At 34.5% G+C, this 23,102-nt stretch overlaps 1 protein-coding gene and 2 pseudogenes across 1 annotated transcript; 2 read left to right on the forward strand and 1 right to left on the reverse strand.

Annotated features, from left to right (window-relative positions):
- OR9K2RP (olfactory receptor family 9 subfamily K member 2R, pseudogene) lies at positions 369-1,309 on the forward strand (annotated as a pseudogene).
- On the reverse strand, positions 9,043-9,884 carry OR9K21P (olfactory receptor family 9 subfamily K member 21, pseudogene; annotated as a pseudogene).
- OR9R9 (olfactory receptor family 9 subfamily R member 9) lies at positions 17,657-18,604 on the forward strand. Its single transcript, NM_001391822.1, has one exon. It carries the CDS (start codon positions 17,657-17,659, stop codon positions 18,602-18,604), a length of 948 nt encoding a protein of 315 aa, NP_001378751.1.
- Positions 18,605-23,102: the final 4,498 nt, after the last annotated feature.

The following is a 23,102-nucleotide window of genomic DNA, read 5'->3' on the forward strand; positions in this document are numbered from 1 at the left end:
TTGTGCTCTGTTCCAATCACTGCTTAATGACATTCAATTTAGTGCATAAATCATAAGTCAGAAATGCATAAAGAAGTGATACTTGCAAATGCGAAAGGCATTTGAGTGGAAAGGCATTGCAGTAGACCCAGAGGAAAAAGATCTAATTCCACCACTTGGAGGAATTATGGCATTAAACTGAACATTTGATTCATCATCATTTGGAATTGGCTTAATTTTAAGTTACAATGATTTTATAAGGTTAAAATGAATAATGATTATAGACTAGCTTTGTAAATTCTAATATTGTAAGAAATTATTTGTAGCTAGGATCCAAGGCAAGAGCACATTTGTTAATTTTGCCTTGTGCCTCTCAGCAGGTTTCTGCCATGGGTGACAGGAGAACAAGCAATCACTCAGAACTGACTGACTTCATTCTTGTAGGCTTCAGGGTCCGTCCTGAGCTGCACATCCTTCTCTTCCTACTAATTCTGCTCGTCTATGCCATGGTCCTTCTAGGAAATGTTGGGATGATGGCCATTATCATGACTGATCCCCGGCTGAACACACCAATGTATTTCTTCCTAGGCAACCTCTCCTTCGTTGATCTCTTCTATTCCTCTGTTATTGCACCCAAGGCTATGGTCAACTTCTGGTCTGACAGCAAGTCCATCTCCTTTGCAGGATGTGTGATTCAGTTCTTTCTCTTTACACTCTTCATTGTGACTGAGGGATTTCTCCTGGCAGCCATGGCTTATGACCGCTTCATTGCCATCTGCAACCCACTTCTTTACTCTGTTCAGATGTCAGCACATCTCTGCTCTCAGTTGGTGGCTGGTTCCTATCTTTGTGGCTGCATCACTGCAGTTCTTCTGAACGGCATGACATTTACTTTATCCTTTTGTGCTTCTCGGGTCATCAACCACTTTTACTGTGATTACCGTCCACTTCAGAGGATTTCTTGTTCTGATCTCTATGTTTATAAGGTTGTTTCTTTTTTCTTATGTGGCATTACTATTTTGCCTACTGTGATTGTCATTATTGTGTCCTATATGTATATTGTGTCCACAGTTCTAAAGATACGCTCCTTTGAGGGACGTAAGAAAGACTTCTCCACTTGCACTCTCACCTAGGAGTCGTGAGTGTGCTGTATGGAGCTGTCTTTTTTATGTATCTCACTCCTGACAGATTTCCTGAGCTCAGTAAGGTGGCCTCCTTATGTTACACCTTAGTCACTCCCATGTTGAATCCTTTGATTTACTCCTTGAGAAACAAAGATGTCAAAGAGGCTCTAAAAAAACTTCTAGAGAAGAAAAATACAATTCTTTGATTATTATTTCTCTTCCACCAAAAGTGTTGGGGCTGTTTATTTCATACTCCTTGAGGCCATTAATGAAAGTTATTCTCCTGAGTATCAGAAAAATATTATCAGAAGCTTTTTCAAGGTGATTTTACTTTCCCATGTGTTACTTTTTTCCCCCTCAGAGACATTGTTAATTCTTAACATCCTGGATATTGGAGATGTCCTGGACATTAGAGAAGTATATTTTGAGATTGAACCCTCCCATTGATCTCAACATTTTATTTCATGGAATTTATGTTTATTTATTTTTATGGCATATTGTTGAACATTATTTTTATGTTTTATTGTAGTGCTTAAACAATATTTTGTCTGGTGTTTGTCTCTGGAATTGCTTCTCCCTTACACACAATCATTGATAATTGACAATAATGCCCAATTAATTTGTTTAAATGAAACAATTCCCAATTTTGTAACCAATTTCTTTACCATGTAAAATGGTTATTAAATTTTTACTTTGAATCAAGGATTTTTTATGTGTATATTGATAGGAATTCATGATATAAAGAAACAAACAATACTTAATCCTTATATATTAACTTGGAAAACTGTACACTGAGTGTGTCAGACATTGTGGAGTGCTCTGAGGCTCTACTAGTTGCTGAAACCTAATATAAAGAACCAAAGTGGGAGACAAATATACGTAAACATTTTTAAGCATCGTTTCCTCAATTTGGATTTTCATAATTTTTTCCTTTGCTAATTATTGTGAGAAATATATAATAAAGGTATAAAAATAAGCATGTCATCAAAGTAGAGTGTTATCCAAAATTTGCTGATCTTTGCCTCTGAATATTTATTTATGTGATTAATTTTGACTACTTGTTTAATATGTTCTAGGCTTGTGGTAGGCTCAGGTATAAATAACCTCATTCTTTAGGGAGCTTACAATTTAGTATAAGAGTCACATCTTTGGACAGACAATTAAAATCCAGAGATGTGTATGCCAAGGACCAACTCGGAGACTGCAAGATGGAGTGCCTGGGAGCGGGTAGTCAGTAGTCAGGGAAAATCTTCAGGGCTACGTGGAAGATCTATTTAAAGGGAATTAGATCTGAGTCAGGGAAAATGCTGTATCAGTTGATGTTATTGATGTGGGCTTGAAGTATGCCAATGTAAATGAAAAAAGGCTGATTTCAAAAACTATGGGGAAAATACACAGAACGTATTAACTGATTAGTATATGCCAAGGAGGAGAGTTTCACCATTTTTTAACTTGAATGATGTGCATGGTGATGGTACAAACAGATTAACAGTACAGGTGCTCTAGCAAACTAGGAAGAGAGGAGAATTTCCTCAATTTGAAACAGAAAATTCACAAAAATCTATAGGGAAGATCATATTTAATGGTGAGAAACTAGAAGCTTTCCTGCTAAGATCAGGAAAAAGGCAAGGATGTACCCCCTCGCCACACCTTTTCAACATCCTATTGGAAGTCTTAGCTAATGAAATAGACAAGAAAAGGAAATGAAAGTGATATGGGCTGAATTAAGTCTTGCAAAATTCATATGTTGAAGCCCTAGACCCCCAGTACTTCAGTATGTGATTGCAGTCATATTTGGAGACAGGGCCTTCAAAGAGGTAATTAAAATAAGCTGTTATGGTGGGCTGTAATACACTTTGATTGGTGTCTTTATAAGGAAAGGTGATTATGACACACAGAGAGACACCAGGGGTGCACGTGCACTGAGGGACAACCATGTGAAGTGGGAGCTGGAGGGTGACCACCTGAAGACAAGAAATGAGGCCTCAGGGGAAACCAGATCCAATGGCAGCTTGATCTTGGACTTCCAGTCTCTAGAACTGTGAGAAAATAAATTTGTTTTTTAAGATACCCAGTCTGGGGTATGTTCTGATAGCAGCCCTAGCAAAATTATACAGAGGATATGCAGAATGGGAAGGAAGACAAAAAAACTGTCCTTGTTCAGAGATGACATGAATGTGTATGTAGAAAATCTGAAAGAATTGACAAAAACACTCCTGAAACTAATACAAGATTATAGGAAGATGCAGGATACATGGTTAGTACACAAAAGTCAGTCACTTTCCTTATACCAGCAATGAACAAGTGGAATTTAAAATTAAAAACAGAATACCATTTATGTTAGCACACCCACCCCCAAATTGAAATACTTCTATATAATTCTCAGAAAACACGTGCAAAATCCGTGCGAGGAAAACTATAAAACTTTAATGGAGGAAATCGAAGAATCTAAATAAATGGAAAGATAGTCTATATTTATGGAGAGAAAGACTCAATATTGTCAGGATATCACTTCTTCTCATTTTGATCTATGAATTTAATGCAATGCCAATCAAAATCCCAGCAAGTTATTTTGTGGATATGAAGAATCTTTAGATATTGAATGTAAAGTTTATGTAGAGAGGCAAAATACACAACACAGCAAACACAGTATTGAAGGAGTTGAACAGAATCAGAGCTCTGACTCAACACAACTTCAAGACTGAGCACAGCTACAGTAATCAAGACAGTGTGGTATTGGTGACAGAATAGAAAACAAATCAATGGCACAGAATGGAGAGACTAGAGACAGAGCTACATCAGTGTAGTCAACTGATCTTTGACAAAGGAGCAAAGGTAATTCAGGGGAGAAAGATAGTCTTTTCAACAAATGGTGTTGGAACAAGTGGACATCCACATGCAAAAATATGAACCTGCATATAAACCTTACACCATTCACAAATATAAACTCAAGTGGATCACAGACTTATGTGTAAAAGATAAAACTATGAAACTCCTAGAAGATACCACAGAAGAAATCTAGATGATCAAGGGTGTGGCAATGCCTTTTTAAATACAACAGCAAAGGTACAATCCAGGAAAGACGTGTATTACTCTACAGTCTGATCCAATTAAATTTGGTCCCTTTTGCAAGGTTAGTCTTTAAGACCAGTCATTGTGATTTGTTCTAGCTCTGGAAGGGCACTTATTAGCTGTCTGCTTCCCCAGTTGACTCTGGTAATCTTCCAATTGATTGACAGTTAGCTTTTGCTCTCATGAAGCTACCAACCTCCTCTTAATTGCTTACCACCAAATATTTTTCATGTTTGTGAGTTCACTTATGCTTAAACTTTCCCAAACTTGTTCCAAATAAAGTCAATTCACTTGAGGATAGCTTTGGAGCCTTCTGGTGTAATGGCCTGCTTTTCATTGTAGGTAAAACCTGTGTTCAACTTTTCTGGAACTGGAGCAGGAACAGTGGCCCAGTTCTCACAGAGTGACACCCCTGCTTTATGATCAGATTTCTTGGTGAGATCTGTAGCTTACGTTCTTCTAAGCTTGTCTCTCTTGGCATAGAACATCTATCTTTTGAACTGTGGAAACTGAAATGGGGGCCCTGTTATTCTTGGCCTATCGTGCCTGGGCTAAAACTTCTACACTAGGAATGGACTGGGTAGAGGAAGAGAACTCCAGATATTTTATCAGCTCTTGATGGAGCTGCAACATGAATAGAGACTCTGCAACATGGGGCTGGAGCAGATAAGAAATGTCTGCTACTCTCAAGGAGATATGGTAGCCTTGACTGGGATCTGAGGGACGAGGAATCCTTCTATGCTTGTCTGCATTTGCCTGAACAAGTGAACTTTCTATCGTAGTGGGCTGAGAGAGGGGAGGGGTGGTGTGGACCCTGACTCAAATACATATATGTGGACGGACATATCAGCTTTATTCACAATATCTAAGAACTGAAAACACCTCAATTGAGCATGAATTTAAGAGTTCATAAACAAAATTTGGTATATGTATACAGTGGAAAATGAAATCCTACCCAGGAATAAAAAGAATGAATTACTTATACACATGACAAAATGAATAAGTCTCAAGATAATTTTTCTCAGTGTAAGAAGCCTGACAGAAAAGAGTGCATACTGTGTGTGTGTGTGCTTGTATAAATAATATGCAAAAGAAATCAGATCACTGGTTACCTGGGAATGGAATTAGAAGGAGGTGTGGACTAAAAAGGGGCGTGACAAATTTTTTGAGTTAATGGAAATGTTCTATAACTTGATGTGGTGATGATTTCACTCAGGTATAAACCCTCAAAACTCACAGAACTGTACACTGTGAATGAATACAATTTATTTCACACTAATTGTCCCTCAAGAAAGTACTTGAGAAAAAATAATCAGCAGAGCTGCCTTTATAGATCCAACCATTTGCGTTTTAGAGCAATGACCTAGAAATGTCTTTTTTAGGATGGAAGATTTAGTTTGGCCTAAAAACCAGGAAACTATGAAGGCAATATAAGATACTTGTATAAAAATATTAACGTTAAGCAGGCTAAAACTTTGTTGTTTGTGTAGCAGCAGGTGGGTGAGAATTCACCAAAATAACACTATCATTTAAATTAAGAAAACTTAGTAGTAATTGACACTAACATCAGCTATAATTATAAATTTAATGGAAAGTCACTAGATGAGCTTGAAGAAGTTCCTTATGTCCACCGTGTTTTAAATAAGAATGTTATTTAGCTACTAACAATGATGTTTTGAAAAATAACTGGTGACCTGCAACTAAGATATACAACTGTGTACGGGGGTGTTTGGGGAGATAAAGCAGAGAAAAAAAAAAAAGAGATTGGCAACAGTTGTTAGCCCAGGTGCCAATCTTTAAAAAAAAAAAAAGAGAAGAAAAATAACTGGTAATTCCCAAATAAAAAAATTAGCTAGAATTCTTAAAATGATTTTGTACATGATGTACTACAACTTTGATTATATTATGAACAGTCTTATACTGCATGTATCATACTTAGATAATTATATATACATATATGTATATATGCATTTATGTATATGTTTTGATTAATTTACATTAACATGCTCGTTATTATTTTTCAATCTCATTCCTGCTTTCAGAGGTTACTCTCTTTAGCATATCCACCCTCCTTGAGTCAAAAGTATAATGAGAAGAGTTAGTTCCACACAGGAGTGTGAACAGAATATACCTGAATTTAATTCATGTAGCAAAGACAGCAATTACGTGACCTCAGGAAAGAAAATTAAAAAGTCAGCATTGAAAACTTATGATGCATATCCTCTTATGGTGAGGTATGTTAGCCTTTACCTCAGTCTGAAGATGCTTTCCTGAGTCAACTGGCTGACACTGGACCCTTGGAGATGATTCAATCAGCGATCATTCTTGGTATTTTACTCAAAGATATCCTGGGGTGTGTGTGTGTCAGAGAGAGAGAGAGAGACTATGATTATGTTTGCATTTATGTGTATGTGTGGAATCTGATGGAGACGGGGAGTTGCGTTGACATGGTGAATATAGAGGAACATTCTCCTCCCTTGACAGTCAACACTATAGTTAGGATTTCTTTCTCAGTTTAACATAAGATTATTAATATCCACTGGACAAAGACCCTGTTCCTGGGCCTTACATAGGCTGGAATTACAAAGAATCAGGATCCTCTTTCATTGCAGGCTTGTCCCATTACAGGACTCAGAGTGCTGCCTGAAGGATTCTGTATTGTACTCCCAGAGGAGGGTTAGCAAAATGTTCCTCTTTCAACCTAAATGTCTTTCTGCTTCATCTCGGGAGAGAGGCAAGACTCCACCTTAGCACAGTGATCACTCACCTGAAAATCGCAACAAGGTTTTTCTATCTGGTGAGTCCCCTATTTTCCTCAGTAATCCATAACTTAACAAACGTGAGTGAAACAGGAAACGTTGTTAAGGTGTAAGAGAGCACTCTTAAAGAAAGACATGAGAAGAAAGATAAATAGATATAGTATTCGATGATAAGATAATATTTTGCATCTAATTGGGGGCTCTGTTCATTTTTTTGCCATTTTTAAATCTTTTTTATTAGTTTTTAGCAGAAAGAAAGGTAAAGACTGAAATAACTAAGATTTTCTCAGGCCCTGTCTTAGGAACTTAAAACAGGTCATCTTGGAGAATTGGGGATGGTCCATGTTAGAGAGTCAGGGAAAGGGGCAGAGAAAATGATCATTTTTTCTCTCTTGGACTTATGATGTAGTTTTGAGGGCATGAGGAAAGAACAAATCTGGCAGCCATTAAATATATGGGTTTAACAAATTTATAAATAATTTATATAATTTAATCTTTCAAATAATTCTAAATGTAGACGCTATTATGTATACCATTTTATATGAGGAAATGAAAGTGCAGAAATATTAGGTAACTTTCCCAAAGCTACAGAGGCAAAAACAGAATTTGAAAGCTCAGTCTGACTCCTGAGTTTATTTTCTGAACTCTTAAGTTAAGGATTAACTCTTATTACTCATATTTTTTTCTCATTTTATGAGGTAGCATTTCTTCATAGAAGAATCGAACATTAGAAGTCATTATACACTTCTACCTCATTCTCATTTAATCAACCATTGATCAATATTTGGCTTAGTTTACCTGTCATTTTAAACAGTCCCTCTCTTCACTGTCTCTATAATACCGCTCTTGTTCAAGCCACCCTAAGTTCTTAGTTGGACGACCACACACTTTCTGTGACTCCCATCTTCTCTCTGTGAATATTTATCTTCCACAAAGCTACCAGTGTGATTTTTGTAAAATGAACACAATACCACCTTTCTTAAAAATCCCCAATGCTTAACCTCTGCCTACAGAATTAAGATCATCTTCCTTGGTTTGTCATAAAGATCTGCATGATTTCCATGAACTTCCTTGGAAGTCTAATCTCTCACTCCCTGCCTTATGCATAAAAATCACTTATTAACCTTCATGCAGTTCACCACATAGTTATCTATTTCCCTTTGCACAGAAACCTGTCACTTTCTCTTGCTCAATTGTATTTACTTTTTGAAATGTCCTTAGGAACTTTGCCCTGACCATTAAGACCACTCCCCTCTAGAGGCTCCACTCCCTTTGTTTTTTCTATACATGTCTTTTCACTGGGTTTACCAAGTGGCACTTAGTTCTCTGTACAACAATTTTCCCCTCAATGATTGTGACGTTAAGTATAGAAATTATTTATTCCTAGGGATGTTCATAGGGCAAAGAGTGAATCAAAATTCACTATCAAACTGATGAATTGATTCTCACAAAGACATATATAAGAAATAATGAATTATGTTTACTTTCGGTTCATTTTCATTAAAGTTTTCTTGTGAAAAGGGTGAATTTTCAAGAATAACTTATCCAAGCCAGAGAAACCATGAAAGAAATGTGTCTGTCATTTAGCCTCTGGAAAACTAAGTGTGACTCACATGTCATTCTTAAGACTCTGTGCACTGGAGAGTATCTGGTTCTTGAACTAAGCACTCAAAAAGGTTTCTTTAGTAAATGTGATATTTTTGTCTGTCTGCTTATCACATCAATCAGATTTTGTTATCTCTACCAATTATATGCATATCCACGTAACATCTGTTGCTGATTCAAGATAAATAATACATTCCCAAATATCATCTTCAGAGAGCCAGCAAAAAACTAGGAATATATTTTCCATAAAGACAAATGACATGTCAATCATTATATTTATCCAAAATGAAGATGAAGTATGGAGAAAGCCATTCCACTTCAAGACCAACAGCCAGGCAAAATGTAATCCAAAGATATTGTTCAACTGTAATTACATAGAATTTAAATAATAAACTCACTAAGATTAAATATTCCTAAAGTTAATGGTGTTTTTTTTTGCATCGGTGCCTCTCCAAATTGTCATAATGTCCATGCCTTTGTCTTACATCAATGTTACAATAGAATTAAAAAATAAGTATTTTTTTCCACAGGATCTTTCTCAGAGCTTCTTTGATGTCTTTGTTTCTCAGAGAGTAAATGAAAGGAATCAACATGGCTGTGACTAAGTTGTAACATAAGGAGGTCACTTTATGCAAGTGGAAAAGGCTTTCTTATGTCCCTCAGTGGAGAGTATCTTTAGAACTGTGGACGAAATATACATAGAGGACACAATAATGATAATTATTGTAGGCAAAATAATAATGCTGTACAAGAAAAAAGAAACCGTCTTTTGAATCTAGAGATCAGAACAAGAAACTCTCTGAACTGGACGGTAATCACAGTAAAAGTGGTTGATGGTCCAAGAAGCACAAAAAGATCAAATAAATGTCATGCTTGTCTGAAGAACTGAGCTGATGCAGGCACAAAAATAAAAACCAGCCACCAACTGCGTGCAGAGACGTACTGACATTGGGTTGCAGATGGCAATGAAGCAGTCATAAGCCATCGCTGCCTGGAGAAATGTCTCAGTCATAACGAAGAGGATAACGAGGAAGAGCTGGGTCACACAGCCTGCAGAGGAGATGGACTTGCTGTCAGACCAGAAGTTGATCATAGCCTTGGGTGCAATAACAGATGAATAGGAGAGGTCAATGAAGGAGAGGTTGCCTAGGAAGAAATACATTGGTGTGTTCAGCCGGGGATCAGTCATTATAATGACCATCATCCCAACATTCCCCAGAAGAATCATGGTATATACAGGCAGAAATAGCAGAAAGAGGAAGATATGGAGCTCTGGGCAGACCCTGAAGCCTACAAGAACGAAGTCAGTGACTTCTGAGTGATTGCTTGTTCTTCTTGCACCCACGGTAGAAACATGCTGAGAGGCGCAGGGCGAATAAAGGAACTCTCGGCTTTTATTCTAGTGACATAAATGCTCTCTTAAATGCAGAAATAAATTATTTACAGCTTACTATTCTGTATAAAACAATTTTAATGTCATGAAGAATCAAGAATTTGGATTAGATGACACTAGGCTTCTGAGATTGCTCTTCTATTAAGTAGTAAAAGAAGTTATTTGGTTATTGTATTTCATTCATACATTTGCAGGGAGTTCAGCAAGAATGTGGCATATTTTATTGTCTAATCTTACTCCCTGTCTGAATTTTTATTCTCAATATATTTATAGTTAAAGAATTATCTTTATCTAAAACACGTATTTCATATAATCTAAAATAGAAGTATTACATATAATCTCTGTTATAGTGTTTGTAGAAATTATGTTAGCTAAGCCAGTGTTCGAATCATCACATGACAGTAATATATATATTCAAAAATATTTTTACCTTATTTTACCTCAATGTATATAGTGCCCATTACTACTGTAGCCATCTTTTAACATAGAATAAAATTAGATATGTTATTATGTTAAAATCAATAACATCAAAATCAGTAAGCATGAATAAAATAAAGTTGTCTAAAGCCATTTCCAAATATATGTTCATTTTCTTAGATCAAAACCATTCTGCCAAATAAATACATTTCTTATTTTTTTTCTTCTTCTTCTCCCCAAAGGCCCCAGTACATAGTTGCATATTCTAGTTGTAGATCCCTCTGGTTGTGCCATGTGGGACGCCGACTCAGCATGACTTAGTGAGCAGTGCCATGCCCTCACGTAGATTGTGAACTGGCGAAACCCTGGGCTGCCAAAGCAGAGCACGCAAACCTAACCACTCAGCCGCTGGGCTGGCCTCCCCAAATAAATGCATTTCTATTTCCTCATTACAAATATTTCATTTTCATTAGAAGTTGCTTAATTAAAAATGCCATAATCATTTAGCCCTTTTTTTTAAGCAAAGAGAAGCCGGTGAACATTCCACTCCTGACACTACAATAAATGATGTTTTACCAAAGCTGCGTCAATTCCAGGGAACTCACTCTTCAGTCAGGACAAGGAATGTGTCTATAGATCTATATCTATATCTATATCTATATCTGTATCTCTCTCTCTATATAAAGAGATTTCCTTTCCTGAAATCTCGATAGGGTATACATCTTAAAATAAGGATAACCATGGATCTTTAAGGAGCAGAGCAGCCTTGTATCTTCCAGAGTCCATGATCATCTGGGACACTATCAACAGTGGTTGTGATGGCCTTAGTTATTTTTATTCCTGTGAAAACTTTTTTCAGGATATTTCAGCACTGAGGTTTTGCTCATCCTCTGTGATGAATTCCTCTGGGAGAAGAGTAATCATAAAGCCAATTATGGAGACGTAAGTGCAGGCTCCAGGGCTGTTGTCCATGAGGACTGTGGGAACCTCATATATAGACAAATAGTCTAAAAATAGTCCAAATATGAAAATCTTTTTCTTCTCTGCTTATGTGTATCTTTTGGGAAGTTTCTCTGGACTTTATTTTCTTCCTTGACAACGAAAAGCTTCCTGATAATTACCACAGCAGACGTATTGATAGGCATAGAGAAACAAATTGAAAAGTTTGTACACAGTGAGAAAAGTTTAGATAACAATATTTTATATTATGTAGTAAATTACATTTACTCTGATTTAAAAAGATAAAAATTCACCCCAGATTATGATTTATCTGTATTTCTTGATGCAGACATATTTCATGATATAAAAAATGCCCTCTGAGTCACAAACTCAAAGTCAGATAATGTTTTGCTAATTCTATGCTTTCTTATAGTTTAACACTAAACAGTTAGGAAATGTAATGGAAGAAATAAAAGCATTCAGTAAAATTTTTAAAAATACTAAGTAAAAATATTTATGAGATCAATACCTATATTTAAAAATTCATTAAAACTACTATGAGACTTAAAGACTACATTTAAATCAGAGATATAATACCTTATTTAATGAGCCTAATATTACAGGGATGTCATTTTTACTTCAATGTTTCCATCAGTTAATTTTAATCCTCTTTTTAGAAATTCCCTCTTTTAATTAATTATTTCTAGAATTTTTCTGGAATAGTGTAGAGATAGCAAGGTGATATGGGGTCAGAGCTTCTCCTTATTATAATACGGAATATTATAATACAGTACTAACACTATAATACAATACTAATACTAACACAGTATTAGTAAAAGTTTGGTCAGTGTAGGAAGAGAAAGCAGTCTAGATATTTTAAACCAGAAATCATTTACTAATGTGAATTGAGGTCTGTCAAATTTGGAAAGGCTGGAGGAACTTCTGGGTGACACTCTTGCAATGACCCTTGGGGCAATGTTGGATTAATTCACAAAGGGGGCTAGTATTGGAGGTATGATTTCAAAACACAGCACTGTAACTCTGCTCCAGGGATCAGATACATAGAAAAGAAAGTCCCTACTTTCTCATTCATCAAACAGCTTTTCTAGAAAGCTGGAGACTCATCAACGCTGCGGGAAACCCACCTATTTCCACAACCGTCCTCACTGGTGGAATAAGTCGAAAGGAGCAGAATGTCGATCCCCTCCCAAAATATGAGTTTGTATATTTTGTTTAGCCATAAGTAGACACCTGGTTGGTAGAAAAAAATTGGTGTCAAGAACTCTAGTAGCAGGAGACATTTTAACTTTCCAACATCTCCAACTAGAAAGCATGTAGGGTGGAACTTGTGTTTCTAATCTAGAAAATGTACCAATGTCTAATATACTTTTTTTCATCTTTAAACTTTCCACAATATCATTAGCAATAACAACACACTTCTGCTTAAAATACATAAGAAACTCTTACTGGCTTTCACAATAGATGGGTCATTGAGAAACTCTCCACAAATTCAAAGATTGAAATCTAGATTTATTAGATAAATTTGATAAATCTAGATAAATTAGATAACTAGAAACTCCATGGACATGGACCTTAAAATTAACACTTCCTAAAAATCCATGGATAAAAGAAACCAGACTAAATTATAATAAATTATGATATATCTAAACTTCTGGAATGCAGAAAAAGTAGTACTTAGACAGATATACAGAGCCTTATAGGTAAATAGTATAAAGAAGAAAAGCAGGAACATCAATAGACTAATTTATCTTAATAATGTGAAATAGAATACTCAAGTCAAAACAAAAAATAAAAGTAGGTAGATAACATAGATAAAAAATTAGTTAAATAGAAAAAATGTGAATAATATAGAATAATCACATAGCTTAACATAGATTCTTTGAACAACTAGTAAGACTCTAGTAGGAAAGATTAGTAAAACCCTAGCCAACTTAACAAAAGTGAACCAGCAACATTAAATCACAAGCGTCAGGAATGAAAAATGGGATATCACTGTAGATCCTACTGATATTAACAAAAAGAATGTAGTAAACTATATTTCTACCAAATATTGATGATTTTTAAAAATAAGATTATTTTAAATAGAACAAAATTATATATAAAAAGAAATATAAATTTTAAAATATCTATTAAAGAAATTAAATTTTTATTAATAGTCTTCCAAAGAAGAATAGTCCTTGCCTAGATAGCTTCACTAGTGTTTATTTCCAGATGTTTAAGAAAGAAATAAGACCATTCTTACATAAACTCTTTCAGGAATAGTCATAAAGTAAATAATTCTGACTATATTTATGAGTCTACCATCAGTCTCATATACACATTAAAATAAAAAAATACATAAATCTAATTTAACTTAAAAAGTTTTGAGCAGAATATTAAGAAATAAAACACTTCAATACAAAAGGAATAATAAAATCTCACTGAAGAGTGTGTTTGTACTACAAATGTAAAAGTCATTAAATATTTAAAAAGTAATGAATTTAAGACGTTTCCACATCTTCTCATGAAAGAATAACTACCACAACATTTACCTTCCATAACAAAAAGCTAAACTCTGGAGAAAATATATGAACCAACTATTTTCGGATATTGGACAATAGGCAGAGAATAACTGTAATTCTCTAGAAAAAGGAAATAAATCAAGAAGAAAAGATTTTAAACTTGAATACATAGCAATTCAAACAAATCAAACATTAGCATAGAGCTAAAAAGGAAAAACTGAACAGACATTCAGCGAGAACTGAGAAAACATTACAAATGTAACTGGAAGAATAGGGGCCAGAAAAATGTTAGAAACTATAATGGTCAAATTTGTTTTCAAAGTTGATGATGACAATCAACTCACAGATGCAAGAAAATGCACAAAATCAAAGCAGGATAAACAGAAAGAAAACCACATGAAGACTTAACAGAATAAAATTTCTAAAAATGAGTAAAAAAGACATTGGTGAAATAGCTGAGGGAAAAAGAGGCATTATAGACAAGCAAATACAAGTCAGAGCATCGAATTTTTGTCAGAAACATCTCAAACCAGAAGACAATGTCACAACATCTTTAAACTGCTTACAGATAGTAGAGGAGACCAAATCAAAATGTCATATCCAGGAAAATATACTTCAGAACTGGAGGCAAAATAAGGAAATTTTCGGATAAAGGAAAATTAAGAGAATGCATTATGCCAAATTTGCACTATAAGAAATGCCAAAAACAGTTTTTCTGGCTAAAAGGACATATTGTCAATCTAAACTAGGATCTCTAGGAAATTCTGAAATGCACAGAACACGACTGTGGAAAATTTTGAAAAATTTCATGTAAGATCTTTTCTTTCCCAAAATGTTGGCTGAGGAATCTTTGTACCTTCTAGAGGAGTGGTCATCCAACTATAGCCTGTGGGCCAAATCCAGTTGCACTCATTCAATGACTTATTGTCTACGGTTCTCTCACACGACAGTGGCAGAACTGAGGAGGTAAGAAGAGACAGAATTTCTTGCTCTTTCAACATGCTTTTTAGAGTGTCTCTCTGTTTGGTTCCAGCACCTACTGGGCACTGTTGTTCTCACCATAGTTCTCACTCTTGAAGAAACTCCCAACTTCTGCGATCTTTTAACACCATCTCTCTTATGCCCTGCAATCATAGATGCAGTATGACTCCTGCTCTTATTCTCTATATTACTTCAACATCCCCTTTCTTCAACTCCTCCATTAACTGTTTAGCTTATTCTCTGTATTAATTTTCCTCTGATTAATACAGGCATGATGCATTTACAGGAGAGATAAAAAATGCGTTTCTAGGAGTAAGGGTTGTAATCCATTCAAAGGAAATATTGTGAATTTGTCTCTCTGTAAGTCATGAAAATAAAAGAAGAATCAAGACCAAGAACTTGATCTTCTCCTCCAAATGTGTTTTTTTTTTATTACTTTGTCCTATAAGTACAAGTTTATTTCTTATGGCCCCTAAAAACCCCTTCTAACTTTCTAAAGATCTGGTAAGTTTACTAATTAATAATTTATTCTCTCTTTTTTTTTTTGCATTATGATTCAAAATACATTACTGGTGAGAGGGACCTTTAGTCCCTGGTGATTATCTTGCAGAGGGAATACCCACTACCCTGGTTTCCCTCCCCATGAGAGAATTTTTCTCAGGATCCATCTTAGGTCTACTTGTTGGTTTAATCAATGAAAAGTACAGTAAACTAAGAGAGAGAGAGAAGCTACAATTTTTGCTAGAACTTGTTCATCTCAGCAATTTGAGTCATGATGTGAACAGTGAAGGAATGCAATCTCTGTTGCAGAAAAACTTCCTGTTAAGCAAAGGTTTGCTTCTTTACATAATTTTATTTCTTTGTGAATGTACTTGATTTCACATATAATGAGAGTTTACTAAGATAAGAAGCAATATTCATTCTTGAGACTATGTCTGACATTTAACTTGTTTATTCTCAAAACTCTTCTTTCAGATACCTTTAGTTATATTTCTTTCCTTCTTTTTCAATTTTTCTATTGAAATCAGAAACTTGTTATGTAAAATATGAATTTAAGGGAACTAGAATTTTTGTAGTTGATAAGATCTACCAAGGGTTATTTTGACCATTCCTATGCCTTCTAAAATCAGTCTGTCAACATTTCTGTTAACCTTTAATTTTTTCAGGAAATAGATATTGTAACTAGACCAAATTGATTGTAGTATACTTCTGTAGTCCCAATCTATCTTAAAATAATGTCAAAATTGGCAAAACCATAGCAATGACAACAGCAAAAATTACAAGAGACATTGAGACATTTTATATCATGTATTTATTATAATTATACAACTTATGTAGAAGTCTGAATATCTACAGAATTATAAATTCATGTAATTATAATATTATAAAGTACATTTCCATAGCATGTGAATTGTTGAATTGGTCATTTGTCACTTTTCTTTTCTTTTTTTTTTAAAGATTGGCACCTGAGCTATCAACTGTTGCCAACCTTCCTTTTTTCTTGTTTTTCTGCTTTTTCTCCCCAAATCCCCCAGTACATAGTTGTGTCTTTTTAGTTGTGGGTCATTCTAATTGTGGCATGTGGGACGCTGCCTCAGCATGGCCTGATGAGCTGTGCCACGTCCTCACCCAGGATCTGAACTGGTGAAACCCTCGGCCGCGGAAGTGAAGTGGAGCACATGAACTTAACCACTTGGCCATGGGGCCAGCCCCTCACTTTTCTTTTATATTCTATGATAGATTGTTGAATAGTAACCCCCTATACCGCTCAATCTCATGACTCCAAGTAAGCCTCTTATATCTACTTTTGCCTGTTCCTCCATTTATAAAATTATAATAAAAATTAATCCTTTTCTCTACCTCTGCACTGTATTTTAGTACATTTTATAGTCATAATAGCATAAACCTAAATAAATATAAGCTTCTTTAAATAGATATTTCTCTTTTTTCTTTTGTAGCTATCTTTAAAATGTTCTGTGTGCCTTCTATCTTTCATATGCACAGAACTTTGTATTTCTAATTAGATTTGTCTGTTTCCGAAAAGACAGAACAATCTCTACCCAAGACATTAGAATTCTCCATTTGCATTCCACTCTGCAAAATCCAAAGGGAACAAAAGCAAGAAGGAAGGAAGGAAGAAAGCGAGTAAGGAGGGAGGGAAAGAAAAGTCTGATTTTATTGTGTTTAGGAAATACAAGCGAGAGTTACTTTCATTTTTAGCAGATGAACTGTGCCACTAAGAGTGTATATCACAACAGGGACAAAAATAATGAGAGAAATAAGGATATGAGGTTAATGTGTAAAAGCATGATACTTTTGTCTGGATCTGACTGTTTCTCCTTGTATAAGAGGGACAAGATACAATTTTGGCACATTATTTTTCTTTGGTGGATAAACTAATCATTAAAAAAAATAATACGAAACCATCAATTGAATAGATTTTTAACTCTGAATAAAATCTTAAGTGGGTTATAATGTCTGTGAGAAATATCTTCTATTAAGGAGGCAACTTTCAATGACATTGAATTGATAAGAAGTCAAGAAATTAAGACAAAAACAAGCTATTGTTTCCAGACATTTTCCTAGACTTCCGTTTCCCCAATGCACATTTAGAGAGCAAATCTGCATCATTTGCTAATAAATATATCTAAAAAGGCTAATCAATCAGATAGAACTCTTCACTAGGACGACTTTTTAAAAATGTTAATCCATTCTTTGTGTTCATTGGTGTTTTGTAAACTATTGGAAATATAAGGAAACAAAAATGTTCCCTCCTGGTTCCTAGTTATTTTTACTAAAACAAGTATTCTGATCGCTCATTTCTTCCATTTTCACCATCTCTCCAGTTCCACCTATGTCTCAGCTATGAAGACAGAGCTGAGTAGGAATTACTCAGCGGTGACTGAGTTTATTCTGCTGGGGTTCAGGACCCCTCCAAAGATACAGATCCTCTTATTCCTGGTGTTCTTGCTGCTCTACGTGGCCACTGTGGTGGGAAAGATCAGCATGATAACTGTCACTAAGATGGACTCCAGACTTCAAATGCCTATGTATTTCTTCCTTAGAAATTTGTCCTATTTAGATCTCTGCTACTCCACAGTCATTGCTCCCAAAACTTTAGCCAACTTCTTGTCTAATGAAAAGAAAATTTCTTACAGTGGCTGTGCTGCTCAATTTTTCTTCTTTTCCATGTTTGTCACAACTGAAGGTTTTCTACTGGCTGTCATGGCATTTGATCGATTTTCGGCCATTTGCTCCCCTCTCCTTTACCCTGTGCACATGTCCCAGAAAGTCTGTGTTCAATTGGTAACTGGGTCCTATATCTGTGGGTGCATCAACTCCATGATACAAACAAGTTTCACCTTCAGTTTGCATTTCTGTGGAGAAAACAGATTGGACCACTTTTTCTGTGATGTCCCAGCCCTGATCAAGATCTCATGTGCTGACACCTTTGTGAATGAGATTGTAATGTTTATTCTCTCTGCTCTCATCATCATCACCACCACAACTGTCATTCTGGTTTCTTATGCTTCTATCCTCTCCGCTGTCCTGAAGATCCCCTCCACCCATGGCAGGAGTAAGACCTTCTCCACTTGTGGCTCCCATATAGCTGTGGTGAGTTTATTCTATGGGACTGTGTTCTTCATGTATGCCCAGCCTGGGGCCATCTCCTCACCGGAGCAAAGCAAGATTATAGCTGTGCTCTACACACTTATAATACCAATGCTAAACCCTCTAATATATAGTTTGAGAAACAGAGATGTGAAAGATGCTGTGAAAAGAATATTACACAGGAAATGGTTCTCTCACTGATACGTGTAAAACCATTATGTAACGGACAAATTTTGTTTTCTCTGCATCCTAGGTGTACATTTTCTTGTAAAATTATCATATCCAAGATATTTATATATATGGTAACAAATATTTTTGTTTTCCAAAATTATATTTCTAATAATATAGGTATATGCATCATTATTTTATTTGCTTAGAATGTATGAAAGCATCTGTGTTCTGAACTGATGATGTGGTAATGATATTTTCATTTCAATTTTTCCTTGGTCAAGATGTAAATATTAAAAGCTGTTATTAAATAATAGTTAAAATAATATTATACCTCTGTGGACTATTCTTTAACTTTTTTAATTCTACAAAGCAAGTAAACCTGATGAGGATCAAGGCTGCCCCAGGGAAAGAAGACCAAGGTGTCCTGGCCTACATTCCAATCATCTATATCATTCTCCGGGATGCATAGCACCTCCTCACCTGACCCTACCTGATTCGTATCCAAAGTTATAGGACCCCTTGATAACCAAACCCCACCTGCACTGATACCATTTTAATGACTTTTTTTGCATAATTTTTCCTTTGTCTTATAGAGAAATAACTCACATACCTATGTCTTATAAATTTAGCCCTACCCTCAACCCATGTTTGCAGCTCTTCACTGCCCATGGGTCTTGTCCCCATGCTACTCCATGCTATTCTCTGAATAAAGGAGCACTACTACCAGAACTTGAGAGTCCAAGAAATCTTTCTTTTGACTCTATGGCTCACTGAGCCGGCATCAAACTGATTTTTGTTTGGAAAAGATAACAGTCCCATTGGTAGGTGGAAAAATGGAATGGTAATGGTTACACAAAACACTTTTGACTCAAGGTCCTATTCTTTCCCAAAGGTACAGAGCCATATTCTGTGGAGTATCATCCTTAGAGTTGCTACTCCTGTAAAAAGAAGGCCCACAATATATTATTTGAAAAACAATTCTTCACATGGAAAGTGTGTGTCAATAACATTCTGCTAATTTTTATTTCCCCGTTTTCTTCTTAGTGTAAAATGATACATGTTATGATAATAAAAGCTGATACCTAAAGAAGAGGTACTATATGCCATGTTTCATTTTTATCACCATTTTCAAAAGAAGAAATTGAGTTATGAGAGACGAAGTAACTTTATCTAGCCAAAACTCAGTACCAGTATGGCCTGAGAATTTTTATTATCCAAATATATATTTCAAAACATATAGAATATTCTGAAAATGTAATCTCACAACCTACAAACAATTATTTCTGAATGGAGGTATAAATATGTGGCCAATCTTAAAACTATAATACATTGGACCCATTGTCTTGTCATTATTTGGAAGTATTATTCTGGGTTTCTATTTTCTTTTAACATTTGAACCAATTTTTGGTGTAAAGCAGTATACATTTGCATATAATTTTATTTACTAGACTTTTCTCTTTTAATTTAGTGCATACACTTACCCACCTAAAATCAGATAAACATTTTTAATGTTTTTTTTAACATAGCACTGTAACATTGTAGTTGATATAAAAGCTTTTTTTCTATATGATGCAGACTGAGGTCCTTACTCAATTAGCCAATTTTTCCTACATTTAAAACATCACTCTTTCACAGGAAGCCTTTGCACAACTCTTCTCTACTCTGAATTTTCTCCTCTTTTCCTCATTTGTAGTGCAATTTTTTTCAGAAAAAGGGATATAAAAATGAGAGAAAATGAATGCTTTTGACCTACTTTCTCTGCTTTTCTTTCCTTTCTTTAGATATATGAATACAAAATAAGAATCCAGGAACCTAATTGAGCCAAATTTATTAAGGGGAGTGAGTTATTGTTTTAATAATGTATACATGTGGTTTATCACTGTTTGACACTCAACCACATCAGGTCAGACCAGAGAGTTAGTTCTTTCATTTTTCTTCCTCTCTCACATGGGCTGTACACCACCTCACCGCGGCAGGTTTTTTCTTTTTCTTAACTAGTATTAACGATTGAATTTAGGCAGAAGGGGAAGGATTTCCAAGATCTCATGGCTTCCCCAAATGGTCTAGTTCAACTGGATAGCAATTTCAGCTAATTAAAATAAAGTGACGCTTTGTTTCCAATTGCTCCTATTACTTGAGGAAAACAAGTCCTACAGATAATTTTTGATAGGACCCACAGCCAGGCTATAGCAGGAACAGGGAATTACTGGTCTTCCAGTAAAATATTCATCAATAGGACGCAAATTGCCGAAAATTTCTAATAAGTCACAATAATTTCTTTTGGTTTATTAAATCTATTGTTGCGATTGTGTAGTACATTTTATACATACTAATTGTATTTCAAGTTTTTTGTTTTGCTCTTTCTTTTTGTTTGTCTGTTTTTATGCTGGTGTCACATACTTGTTGCACAACAGGATTGAACGCCTGATAGGGCTACGTCTTTTCCAAAAATTTCATAGCGAATATTATTTATTAATTCAGTGACTTCAGGATTATTTTGCACTTGAAAATAATTTCTATTTGTTTTTTGCAGAATATTTTCATTTAGCAGATAATTGAAATATTTACAATACACATTTGTGAGAACAAGGCTAAGAGTATTGCTTCTGATACCAGACAGCCTAGGTGTAAGTCCCTGTGCTGCCCCTGATCACAGATGTGGGAAGTCCTGGAATGGTTTTAAGGTTGAAGGGATGCTGTCAGTTTACCTACTTCATTCAACAGGTGAGAGGATCACATAAAATAGTATAACCCAAGCACTTAGCGCAAGAAAGCATTCAAGTAACAGTAACTCCTCCTACTATTATTACCGTTATCATCATCATCTTTTTTACGTGTTTTGGCAATTCTGTGGTGATTCTATATTTGAGAGCTGCACTTTTTTAGTAAGCATATTACTATACATATTAAATATTAGTTGCTAATGTAACAAAACTCTTGATTAGCTTTTATTTTCTAATGGATAATTCTAGGACTCAGAGAACTTAAAATTACTGTGTATTTATTTTATACGAGTTCAGCTTACCAAACTTTTGTTCCGTTCTTAGAGTTTCTCAATTAAGTATTAGATTTGAAGTCTGCTTATCAAAGAGTGAATTTTTGAAAAGTTTCAATCTGACTTTCTTCAAGTGTTGATATTAATTAAAAATACTTTTTACATATGTGAGGTACTGTATAAAGCTCCTGGGTATTTCTTTACTCTTCAAATCAAACATATGGTAAAGGCAACATTGTATATACACTAAAGGTACAATTGAAATTAATATATTTTACAATCATATATATAATATATTTTATATATATATTTTTATATATATATATATATAAATATATATATATATATTTATATAAATATATATTTATATAAAATATAAATAATATATTTTACAATCATAGAAATTATATCTTAAAAGAAATAAGTAATATGCTTAATTTCACATTGCCAGTAACAACCAAGGCCAGGACTAGAACACAGAACTTTCTGAATCCAAACCATAGAGGTAAAGATTATGTGGCAGTGGCTCAGAGAAAGTTTTATCCTTATAGGTTTTAATATTACAAATATATTTATTAACTCAAATGTATTAATAATTTTATTCACATCTCTCTAACTTCATTAACTTTTGCTTCTTTGGTATATCACAGCAAAATATGTTAAACTACTGTTTGTGTTAGTTTGATCATTTTCTCTGTTACAACAATTTTTGATGTATTGTATAATATATATTATTTAGTTACATATTTTATTAATATAGATGCATTTCTTTGTTATATTTATACGTGCATTGTTCAGAATTCTACCTTATTTAATATCAATGAGGCCATTGGCTTATCTTCAAATTTTATCTGGTATATCGCATTAAAACTTTGATTTTTAACTTTTTAATGTAGCATTTTATAACTGTGACTTTTTAAAACTCAAGCTCCTCCCACCACACACATATACACAACAGAGACAACTTATCCTTAAATGGGAGAGATCTATATCATTTACAGAATCTGTTATTTTTCACTTTTTCCATTTTTAATATTTTTATTCTTTCTGTATTTGTTCATTTTGTATTTGACTATTCAGAAAATAATTATTCTGTTGTTTTCATCTTTCAGAAATATGTCTAAATTATATTGCATCACTTGTGTTTAATATAGAAATTTTCTCTCCCTTTGTGTATTTTTACCCTCTCCCATTAGTAATACAATTTTCTTAAATATTTCATGTACATACATTTGGAACCACAGAAGACAGTGTTATAATTTTTGCTTCAACCATCAAACATAATTTAGAAAACTCAAGAGAAGGAAAGTTTATTGTGTTTACCCAAATGTAGTATATTATCCATAATATATATTATTATCCTTTGATTTTCAATTATTTTATGTAATCTCTTCTAGCTGTGACTTTTTGTAAATCAAGTTTCCCTTCTCCCAAGGGAAATGTGATTCTCTTAAAATGAGGGTAGTATATGTTGTTCACACTCATTGTTATCATCTATTATTTTTTTCACTTTCGTCATTTTTAATATTTTCG

This window comes from Equus caballus, chromosome 6 (genome assembly GCF_041296265.1).
Source record: "Equus caballus isolate H_3958 breed thoroughbred chromosome 6, TB-T2T, whole genome shotgun sequence".
In the NCBI taxonomy this organism is placed as follows: Eukaryota; Metazoa; Chordata; class Mammalia; order Perissodactyla; family Equidae; genus Equus; species Equus caballus.

What these genes read in the sequence shown, in the direction of transcription:
- OR9R9 (NM_001391822.1), top strand. Translation starts at nt 17,657, where the DNA reads ATGAAGACAGAGCTGAGTAGGAATTACTCAGCGGTGACTGAGTTTATT.